Source organism: Hetaerina americana, unplaced genomic scaffold (genome assembly GCF_022747635.1).
Source record: "Hetaerina americana unplaced genomic scaffold, ioHetAmer1.1.p SCAF_3, whole genome shotgun sequence".
Lineage (NCBI taxonomy): Eukaryota > Metazoa > Arthropoda > Insecta > Odonata > Calopterygidae > Hetaerina > Hetaerina americana.
In genome coordinates, this window is record NW_027286874.1 from 40,353,280 (window position 1) to 40,365,743 (window position 12,464).

General features: G+C 42.2%; 1 protein-coding gene across 2 annotated transcripts in view; it reads right to left on the reverse strand.

The window, feature by feature from the left end:
- Positions 1–12,464, reverse strand: part of LOC139690393 (sodium-independent sulfate anion transporter-like) — a 55,909-nt gene that overhangs the window by 15,302 nt on the left and 28,143 nt on the right. The window contains exon 1 of one of the 2 annotated variants that reach the window (XM_071587825.1): positions 10,239–10,806. The exons of the other annotated variant lie outside the window; for it this stretch is intronic. Within the exon in view, the coding sequence (XP_071443926.1) occupies positions 10,239–10,398 (160 nt within the window). The 5' untranslated portion in view covers positions 10,399–10,806. Of the gene's footprint in view, positions 1–10,238; positions 10,807–12,464 lie in introns of those variants that run through there. 2 annotated transcript variants of the gene reach the window in all.

Here is a 12,464-nt window from a genome sequence, read left to right on the forward strand (position 1 = left end):
AAAAGAAGAAATCAAGGGCAATATTTTTTCACGTTCCGATCGAAAATAATACCAGCATCATTTGAGAATAATTTCAATTTGCAAGATTTTCCACCATATCCGCTATGCCAATAGTCTTTTTCAAAACCTTTGTGTTTTTTGTCTTCCTCGCTGAGACAACGATCTTGAGGAAACCTTCACTGCATATTTATTTTATCCAGATGACTTTGGAGTAGGTAAGAGTCATCATGTAAACCTCATATCACGTTAGTATGAACTAACGTGATATGAGGTCCGTTTGGAAACACGTGAAAAATATTTGAAATGGGCTATAAAAGACAATATTACAACAATTGCAAAACTTTGTTTCCTAACCCTTAAGAGGTATTTGATTTCTGGGGAAAGGGAGAGAAGAATAAAATTTTGCAATCGCAGAATTCGCTCAGGAGAGAAGTTACAGCTTACATCGACTTGTAGTGTAATCATAAATCACCACTACGACATGTGGAATGTGGTGGTTCCACAACAAATACATGCACAAGGTCTTGTATGTCCGCAAGGCACCATCAAGGTATGTGGAATGGGGTGCATCCGCACCAGGAATGCGAAGTAAGCAAAGAATTAATTGAGAGAATAATAGAGAAAAAAATCACGACTTTGAATACCGTTGACCATTAACATGGTTTTTTAAATGCACAAACTTCCGTAACATAATGATCATAAAATTTCCATTCAATTATTATCAAATAGCATTCACACTTGCTAAACTGCAACAAAGATACCAAATCTTCTTTCACTGTAACACATTCAATAGTGTGATAATTGTTGCCGCTTGATTGAAACTTGGCGGGTCATCATTTTCTCACGGACAATCGACTCCGGACTCGGATTAGCTTATCGACAAAGCTATTTGGTTTGATATCCATACAGGAGTAATTAGTTCAGTGATTGATTTCCATTCTCACTGTGTAATACACAGTGTTTAATTTCCTCCTATAATTATATCATTATAAATATTTGGTATTAGCACTAATGCGAGGACTTAAGGGGAATGGATCGTCAGAAGGTGAAACGTTTTTGGGCTTATAGGCTATATTTCAAACACGCAGTTAGTTGAATATAGTAAGAAAAGTACGCATATCTGAAATTTGAGATAATTGATCCATATTAAATTATGAAAATACATAGTGAAAATGTAATTTCATCTTTTTATAGAGATTAGTTATTACCCAACACAATATACACTTCTAGTTATGTCGAAAAATAAAGTAACAGTCAAATCTCGAATACTGGAACCAATGGATTGCCAACTAAGGAAACCCCTAACCCACTCTACGCAAAACAAAAATGACAGTGTATGCAATAGCATAACGTCATCCAGTGGACCAAAATGATATAAAAACAAAATGAAAGAGTGACTTTTATTAAACTAATTCCAAGATGGCCTAATTCAAAAGATGGAGTCATGGAATTTCCCTAGATGGATGACAAATTGGACAAAGTATTACTTAGACGGAAGGACATTTAAAGTTAAATGGGGCGAAGAAATAAGCGATAGTACAACTGCCAAAGCTGGTGTCCCACAAGGATCCATATTAGGCCCACTGCTATTTAATATTTACACAGCCGACTTCCCAATACATAGAAATGACTGGCGAAGTATACTGCCCTCTACGCCGACGATGCCGCAATCCTGGTAAAAGGGAAAAATATCAACTCAGTCAAAGAAAGAGCACAATACGCATCTTGGTACAGAAAATGGAAATCGCAGATAAACACAAAAAAAAACCAAAGCAATACTCTTCGCCCACCCAAGATCACCTAAAATATCTTGCGAATGTATCAGGATTGGACGACAACCTGTTGAATGGAGTAAAAGCATCAAATATTTAGGAGTGGACATAGATGACAGACTGAACTTCAAAATACATATTATACAGATACGAGATAAGGCGGCCGCTATAAGGTCGCAATTGGCACCGATTCTCAGACAAAACGCCACCCCTAGAGACATAAAAATACTAATATACTCGACAGTAATAAGACCAGTATTGACCTACGCAGCACCTGCGTGGATGGGACTAGTCAGTAGATCCCTGATGGATAAATTAAATAGTACAGAAAGGAAGACGCTGAGGCTGGCTTTTGGTCTCCCCCCCAGGGAAGAAAACGAGATGGTATACCAAAAAAACAAACATGGAAAAACTTTCAGACTTCTTACTGACAAAGTGTAAAATATATTTTGATAAATTAAAAGAAAACACTAATGGGGCTATGACATACACCAAACAAAATAAAATAGACCAATATGACAAATATAAGAGACCAAATAATGTTACACTCCTAAACAATACGAAAAAATAATTAAATAAATAAAAAGAGGGCAATACAACGACGCTGGTGGTGCTCCAGGAAGATATAGGAACTAAATATTGTGACACAGAGCATAAGCCCAACTAGGCGACCTCTGAAAAATAAAGCCGCTTGAAAAAACAGCAAGGCATGTCGTCGTCTTTTATTAAACTGGTCTAACGCCTTGTCGTTGCAGCGTTTACTAGAAATATTGCCACACTTCCATTACACCAATCGCTTAGCGTTTTAATGGGTTTACAATAAGCTTCCCCCATCGATGATCGTCAGTCTATGGATGTCTTCTGGATACTTGAATAGAATATTACGAGTCATGTCATAAGCGTTCGACTTTTCGCATAGCTGGCAAAATAGGAGAAGTATCCCGAGGACCTTTGGAACTACGCAAGTCTGCATAATGCTATCAAACTGTTGAGATAAAATTTCACTCTAAGGAATTCAATGAAGATAGTACTGGATGTCCTTAAAATATATTGGCAGGAATTAATGGACACACTGAACCAAGTGAAATCCAGAAATATTGGGGGAAAATCGTGGTGTGAACTAATCGGGAATAAAATCACTCAAAAATATGCTCTTATTTGAAAAAGGGCGTGCAGAGAGACTGTTAAATAAAATATATAATAATAATTAGTATCACCCTTTGATATTCAGTGGCTAGTGAACGCAGAGAAGGTTTACTCGAGTCTCAAGTGTATGCATATATAAGCCTTGGGAAAATGCTGACTACAGTAAGTCGATGGCTCAGGGAAAATTTAAATCATCTTTAGAATTCTCAAGCAGTGAAATTTCAAAATACCTTTTGTCAACACTGGCAACACATATCTTTAGATTAGGAATCGAGATCAAAATCCAGTGATAAAATAATAACAACATAAGTGGATTTGGGGGAATCATGAACTCTTGCGGTTTGATAGCATAACTGTTTACTCGGCATTCCACTTTCACAAGACTATTCGTTTCGCGATGGAAAAAGTTACAGGGGGAATATCGTCGATGAAATGATTCAAATTTATTACTTAAATTGGATGTGGTACGTCTTCTCCACATTTACAGCCGAGGATGCTGTTGGGATATAACCACGTTCAAATTATGACCGAGGTGAAAGATTTGGGTGGGATTAGATAGAGGATTTTTCCTTCACATTCCAAACGAAACAACATACCAGAGCTACATGAGATTCTTTACTTATCATTTAACTGTGAACATGTAAAGACAAACATGAGATTTATAGCAAGCTAATCGCCATGCCTGCACTCATGTAAGCTTGATGATGAGATCCTTTTAAGGCAATGTCTTAAGAACTTAAAATGTTTTATTCTTAAATGCATCTCCGCTCTTTTAATCCAAAGTGAAGGGATTCAGTTTTTTTCCGATTCCCTTCATTGCGTTCACACTAGTTGCCCAAAATTTAACGGATTTTTTTTCTGATTAAGTTTTTCCTTGAAATCCATAGAGCATTATAATGCAATTTGACTTTGCCACTCGAGGGTAATGATTTCTCATCGAACGCTCCGTAACATTTAACTGATTAGTCGTTAAACACTGACCTGTGAAGGATCGCAAGACACAAGGCTATTCAAAATAGTACCATGCCTCTATAAACTTTCTGCGAGAGTTGATATGGCTTGAACTGTGTTATTCACCTTGTTTAATTCACTGGATGAAAAATGGGGGCGACCTTCTTTCCTTTTAACAAGGGGAAATGCTGAACAGACATTTCTCGTTGCCACCAGCAAATGAGTAGTCAAAGTCAAGAATGAAGTGTGGGGAGTATTCATAGTTTACCTACGGCCTAAATAATTTTATCCCCGACTACCGCTCGAGGTCCACTTTCCCTCCTACTAATATAGCGCCGCTCTCAAGGAACTCAGTTCATCAATTACATATCAATTGTACGCGCATTTACATTAAATTGGTGTAACGCAGTCATGCTACGACGTTGCTGGTGTTTCTTGGTAAGGTATTACGAACAAGGATATCGAGACCACTCGGCGTTCACACCTCGGAGCTGTCCATTCATTCAGGTACGTATCCACATTAGTTCAGTCAATTATTCAAAGTATGGACCAGATATTATTCAAATTCCAGCCTTGAAAATTTAGTTTCATGCTCATTACAATTATTAACGGACTTTGGAGTTACAAATTACATTCGATTTCAAAACAGGCTCAATCATTCTGCAGTGTCGCGGAATAACATCTTGTGATTAACCTCCCGCATGGAGATCAAATTCTGCTAGATTCGCGTCCCGAAAATATCCACATTTAATTTTATATGTTTCTTTTTATATTGCAATGAAAATATAAAAAGCATTTCACTAAGTCCCTTGCACTGAGATTAATTTTGAGGTTATATTTATAAAAATGGAAATGAAATTATAATGAACGAAAAAGATGTTAATGAAAAATGGCAGGCTCGTAATCAGATAATCTATGGTAGTTTATCGCGATTTTTATCATTTTTATAATTGGCACTCTGTTGGCTCATTCATGAACGGCTGATGTGCATACTAACACCCTATGCCACCCGTCACGTAGATGCTTTTAGGGTATAACATACGTATAACATCGTACCCCTTGGACTTTAAATGGATTTGTCCAAAAGCATTACCAATGGACCCCATGAGCAATAGGCGAAATACCTACTAACTGAGCTACCGCGCCGCAAAACAAGAATTGAAAAAACACTCTTGGGTCAATTTTTTCGAGTACCTATGAATAAAATCATAAATAAACAGACAAGATATATTATTTGTGTGACGTAGTAAGGGCTCACACCTTCAGCATAGAAGTTCTATTTTCAGCAAAAGAGATTTTAAGACACGGGTGTGTGCAGCTTCCATTTGAGAAACTAATCCAAAATTGGCAAAATATTTAAGATCGGAGAGTTTTCAAGTGCACTAAATTCGATGTAAGGATCACTTGGTTCATTCATAGTTTCTCGTTAGTCATCATAGTGCAATCACGGCATGGTTCACCGATTTGATTCACACGTTTCATCAACTGAAATCCTCATCGAACTGTTTATAACGTTAGCACAAATTATACTCATATAATTTCAAATAACGAGCAAAAATATTGAACCTAATTGAGTAATTTGTTTTGATGAGAGTTGCGGTAATGCTGAACCCATTTAAGAGACGGGAGGGTGTACTGAACGATGCGGAAGTCAGGAGGAGGAAAAATGATGGATGCCCATTCAGGAATATCTTTCTATAGAGCTCAAGGTAAATTTAACTAGAAAAATGATTATATTAGAAGTTTCAGCTGTGTTTCACTCAAAGTCCGGCAGCTCCTCTCTCCCCGTAGCAGGAATCCGGTTCGATTCCGCCTCGGGCATCTACGGCCGTGGTCACGATGAAATGCTTTTCTTTGTACCAAGCCAATCGTGCGAAACGACCCAAGTCGTTCGAGAACCTAAAATGACTGCATCATTACTATTGTGTTTAGACCTCGTTAAAGAACCACGTTCACTGCCTAATAATTCCTAATTCCGTGACGCAATAAGTTTTCCGGCATGTAAATTCAAAGTAAAACTAAGTATAAGAGCATAATTCATGTACCAAAACACTTTCAAACAAAATTACTCCACGATTACAACTAATGAAATTCGAGGAGAAACTTTTTCGGTCGCTTTTCACGAAACACACTTCTATTATATCCATTAGCCGCTCCAAGCCATAGCAATCACTCCCAATTGAGACCCTTTGTCTACTTTTTGAGGACTGCGAATTATGATGATACTTCTTTTTCTGCCCTGTAAAGAACTTCTCAAAGGTACTCCATCCCACCCGCGAATGGAAAACGCTTGACACGGCAGCATTAAGGTATTAAAGCAGTCTGCGAATTGCAGCTGCCGTCTTTACTCAACACTAATCCAATCCAATTGCACCGCCAAACTCGAATCAATGCTCCAGGGAGACGACTATCCGTTACACAAACGAGGCAGCCTTGGCTCTTCCCCCGCCTCCCTCCCCGGCGGAATTCCGAGGCCGCGAGTTTGGCCCACGCTTTCCCGGTCGGCCGGTCCCGCCCGCCCGAAACAAAACAAGCGCCACCTGACAAGTCACCACCACCACCGGCATCTCAGTGGGCACTTTCCCTCCCCGCACCAACCCCCTTCCCCGGGCCCGCCATCATCCTCTCGCGACGTCAAGGAATCTTATTTTACGACACGTTCCGACTCAGCATGCAAGGATGCTTGAAAGGCCAACGGGCCAAAAGGATTTAGACATGCACCACACCCATCCGCTTCCTATTTTGACCACCCCCCATGCAGATTTTCCTTTAGTGGACCAGGTTTCATTTTCCCAAAGACATTTCTCCGCCAATGTCGAAAACTCGTCGCTTTGAACGATAAAAAATCGTCCGGCTGTCGACGGACAATTTATTGTCGTAGAACTCGATACCTACTTGGCGAGAGACTCGCCGACAAGGACGGAATGGGAAGTTTTTACGTCGCCGTTGTCTTGGGGCGCCTATTTCCGTTTTTTTTACTTAGACACAAGAGGGGACAGATGGCGCGAGACGAGGCGAGAGGATCGTAAACATTTCCATCTCCTGTGGGAGAGGGGAGATGAGATAGAAATCCGTTCTTGCCCTGACCTTGCACTTCCGGTGGCGCTTCCGCCGACCCACGGCGCCACCTCGCGACGGCCCAGGACGACCGCACCCCCCCCCCTCTCCCCGCCCGTCCTTCGCGAGGCGCCACACACACACACACGCCCTCCTCGGACAGCCGGAGGCGTTCTCTCGAAGACGGCGGGGAGGGCACACACTCGCTCGCATACACGCTCCCGTGATGTCCTTGCCGACGCAAAGTGGGTCGGGACTCACAGCGAAGGCATACTCTTTAACACGCACACTGACACCAGCGGGTGGCCGAAGGCGTGGACGGAGCGGAAGAGTGGAGTCGGGAAGAGGTGCGGCGATCCGCAGGTCCTCTCCCTTCCGCCCGAGGTGGCGACGGCGGCTACGACCCGAGGGGCGCAGGAGGGCGGGACAGAGGCGGGTTTGAGGTCGGAGACGCGGTCGTGTGGGGAGGACAAGAGGGAAGAAAAAAAAGGACGGGGAGGACCGGAAAACTCGGCCTCGGGCGAAATTTGATGGCGCGTCTAATTACGGGGCATGGCGCTTCCGATGGAAGAGGTCACTTGGTTGTGCAGGTGACTCCGCGAACTTGGTCGTGGATGGCCAGGGCTGGTCGGGGAGATACTCGGGAAATATTCTCCGTCGTGGCACCCGTATGGTTAAAAAAAGTGGGACGAACCTTTTTTTTGCCACGCTAGACTTAGTTCTGACCAGACTTAATCCAACCCATGATAGCAGAGCGATGCATTCCAAGAAAATTTAGAAGGCAACTAAATTGCATCAAATTTGCACTGCATGGAAAGTGCGTTGTATTGATAAAGAGAAATTAACCATCGTTAACGCTACCCATTGACGAGCAAACAGAGGCAGATCAAAAGTGGAAGATTATTCTATAAATAGGTTCAGTGAGTGGATCCTCATACTGCCAAAATACATTTCTGCATGTTAAAAGTATCATTTGCATGAGATACTACTTAAAATATTGAAATATATGGCGATAGTATCAATGACTAACTTTTACGTAATATGAAAATAATTACCACTCCCAATGGGCAAGTATGACTTACTACCCCAGTCCCAGAAAATGTTTCCAGTTCAGCTTTGGTTAGTAAATTCTACCCAATTTCCAAAGCATCCAATAACAGAGAAAAGATTATACTCAATCTACTGCATACAGTGTTCACTGGCGTAGCTTGAAGGTGCATCGATACACATAATTTTGGTTGTGGTTATGAGAGAGACCATGCATACCTAACGGTATCGTTATTCAATCTACCTTAAAATATTGACTATCTATTCATTAATACTCGATAAATACACGTGTACCCAAACATATTTACTCGCATGGCTGGTGCCCTAAGACCCCCCGTCGCACGCCCTTGGACCTCGCATGGATTCTGTAGAAGCATGTCACTCAATATGAAATTACTCACTGTTTTACTAAATACTTTAAATTACGAAGTAGTCGAAGTGGAAATTCATGATCATGTCTTTAACATAATTGATTGAAAAACCTCATATAATTTTCACTCATCAATATGGATTAAATCATTAGAAACGCATCATTAAGGAAGTTATAGATTTTATTTGGGATCTCTCATAAAAACCGCCACAGCTTCTTCTTCATTTTAAGATCTTCGATTGTTAACGAACTTTCTGTCGTCAGATGGAAGCTTCGCGCGTTTTAGCGATCCGTGGAATTCTGCCAAATACAAAAAAACAATACCTAACAAAACCATATCATCATAAAATAAAATTCTTCCGAAGTGAGTAAAAACATTTCCGAACTACCATACGACATACTACAAGTTCATATGACAATACCTCCTTCATGCGTTGTTCTGATGTTTCCATTCATTACTCGAGGGAGTTTCTTCAAACGAGATGAAATCCTCATTAATTTAGACACTAGCAGCATTCAATACCGTTTCCCGTTTGAAATAAGCTTGGGCAAACGAAGTATTCGTTTGAAATTTTAGCCGATATGTGATTTTGGCGAAATGTCACACACACACGCATAACCTCCAACTACGTTACGTGAAATTCATATTTTATGTACGTCATATTATTTCCCATCACAATTTTCCACGTTTTTGTTAACTATCTAAAGAAAAACCTTTCGTGGAAGAATTCAGAGTTGCGTCACTTAGGGAAGTATAAATGAGTAATCGCATTCACCGCGTAGAATATGGGGCTCAGCGACAAGAGGCATGTTACAGCTGACAATTCGTAGCCAACCCTTTAAGGTCTTTAATCAAGGACAGAAAATGGGAGTATCATATTGAACCCGACCTAGATGCCATGCATTCATAATAATATACGTTAGCATTCCCAAGTAATTGGAAGTATTAGTAAAAAAAAATATAGTGCCTGGGAATTCGACTTCCAAAACTCGAGTCATTGGAGCACAAAAATCATACGATTTTTCTTTATTTTTAAATTGGAGTTCTAAAATGTTCACTTCCGACAACTTTAAATATTGCGAAACGATTGCAAAGAAACAACATCGGAGAGAGATGTTTTTCTTTGGAAGTTGAAGAGCGTTCTCAAAACTCTACATGGGAAAAAGTTCGTGCGATACCCTCATGAAGTTGAACCCCAATATTGGTCACCGATACTGCAGCCACGGAGTAAGGCTTGTAAAATTATTTATTCTATCCAATAAAAAGTGATTTACCCAATTTAATTATGCCACAATTACTCTGATCACAAGCTGATTTAATAGATCCGCTGAATAAATGCATGCTATATCATGCGTGCGCTGTGAAACCAGTTCGACACCAAAGTGGGTCCCCTCAATTTCCAAGTAAACAAACCGACCCGTTTAACAGGGCAAAGATCACGATCTCACGTTCAACTACCGATCACGGAATGGGCAGAACCCAGCTGACGATCCCCTCGGTGTGATGGGTTGGCAAAAATGAGGAACTAGAAAGCATAAGGTCCCTCGGGACGAATGTCTACTAACCCACCTCCCTGGCCGCGGAGTGGGGTCCTCGTATCAAAGCAAAGGGGAAGCATGACCCCAGATATAAAACGTCCCACTTTCGAGAAAACGGACGAAACACGTCACACGCCTACAGCAAAATGTAATCAAATTCGTCTTAGAGGGCTGAACACAGTCATTCTCTCCGGTCAAAAGGACACTCGGGATGCCCTCATTGGTCATGTTGAATGTCAGGGAAAAAGACTTTCGGTCGACAGACGGATAAGAATTGCACCGCCGCGGAGACAAGCGGGAAAGTAAAAGCGACGAATCGGTGCCGCCACCTTTGCCGCACCATCACTGCTACTCACTCTGTGTCGTTCCCTCCACTCCTCCAGACTCCTGCCGCTGGGTCTCTCTTACTCCTTCGGTCTCCGAACCCAGGTCCGCCTTCCTCGAGACCTCGTCCCCGTCCTCCCCGCCAATGTAAGACACCAGCGTCACTTCACTCGCCCCAACCTCGGACTTCATCCTCGCTTCTTCTCGATCCTTTCTCGTCCGACTGCCTCCGCTCGTCGTCTCCCCCAGGTCCCTTTCCGACGGCGACTGCGGGTGTGACGCGACTCAGACCCCGCAAACTCCTGCTCGGTGAGCACTGCTCGGGGCGGGGGGCGCAGAGAAGATAAGCGCTCTCGACTCCCGGGCACTGTTTCCCTCGCTCACTCAGTGCTCGGCCAATGTCATTCCAGGGTGAGGGTTGCCCACGGGGAGTGGGGGGGATGTGTGAGAGGGCGAGAGGCCTCGCGGTGGGGAGAGGGCGGAGAGAGAGGGAAAGGGTAGGGATGACGTTCAGGTTCGCGAAAGCTGCGTGGCCACTTGAGTAAGGATATATAAACAAAAGGGAGATAAGCCTTCAGCACGCCGTCCTTCCGTCCGACCGTCGAGAAAGATGGGTACGGAATGGACAGCGGCGCGATAGGAGGAAACTTTAAGGGAGAGAGAGAGAGGAGGGGAGAGGGTTCGCGGGCGGGGGGTGAGGGCGGGCGGGCACTGGAGAAGAGGAGGGAGGAGGGCAGAGAATGCAGGGAGAGAGAGGAAGTATGAATAGATTGGGGTAAGGTGGGGTGCTGCGGTGGTTCGGGGGAGGGAAAAAGGCTGGACGTGACGGGTGGGGGAGGAGAGTAGTGAAATTCTGGCCGGGCGAAGTTGGTGAAGTCTGCGGAGCCAGCAGGTTGCCGAGTTTCTGCGAATTGGAGAGATTTGAGAGGTGGATTATCAGTGCGGCGAACCGAAATAGTCTCTTCCCTTCTATTCGAAAATGCAATCGCCTTGGGGGCACGAGGCAATATGTATTCGAAAGGGGGAAACCCGCGCGCGAACGTGGTTTTAAATTGAGGTATTGAAACCTAGAACCTGAACACTCGGAAGGAAATGGTGATAATTCACCATTAAGTGAACGCTAACCAATTAACACCATAGAATCTACATATGGGTGGAATTTCGGTTTTGGTACAATTTGGCGAATGGACTCCCGCGATATTTATTCCGCAACTAATGCAAGAATTTTTCTGAGTTCAAAAGCTTTATAAGCATAACATTTAAAAAAAGTAAAACATTCAAAGATATCACTCCACTCGTAGGAAATTATCATTGAACGCATTTGTAGCATCAAAAATAATCTTATAAAAGCCAATGAAATCTTTACATGCGTTTCGCGTCCTTGCTGTGCGTAGGGTGCACGAAAAACTTATCTGCTTAACCGTCATTATCTCCAAACTGAAACTTTACGTGCCGGAATGCAGATGTTGGAGCAGAAATGATTTCAGAGACAGCTTGTTTGCTAGCATGAAATGGAAACAGTTTCAACTTGAGTTTGGTTGAGGTTCAGTTGCACATCCACTCACCATGAGGTAAACGAGCGTCATGATCAGGGTCAGAGAAACTACAGATTGGCAATCAAGGCACGATTTATTTACCTGTGACTTCCTGGGAGACGCATTAATAGGACCAAGAGCCAACAGAGGCCAGTTTAATACTACCAACACAGACGCTCAAGGCACTGATGAAAGATACGCACGACCAGTAAAGGCACGTGTAACGTAAAAATCAAGTGTTTTCAATATGGAAGTCTGAATTTTAAAAGACTACGTTCTTTAGCTTGGTATTGCCAGGTGCTGAATTCACTTGTATATTACTCATTCTCAGTAATCAGCATCTTACCTGCAAACCATTTTCACACGGAGAGTAGAAAATCTTCGCGATGAAAAACCCCGTTGAAAATATAGAGCGTAGTACCCTTAAAGCAATTAATTTCAGCTACAAATCATTTTAATACTTCATTTATCAACTTTAAGGATTTGTTTGAATGACTATTTTTTTATGGCGGAAATATGAAGGATTACGCGCAATTTAATAAAAAAATAAAATGTATACTCAAGTCGGCTACACAATAAGTTGGCAACGAAGGACAACAGGTGGTAAACGTAACGACATTCCGACAAGTGGAATTTGAGAAAATTTTAAAATGAATAGTTGGGTTATCTTTATTCAGTAAGCTTCGTAATGGTTGTCCTCTTATTTCACACCAGAGTTGCAAG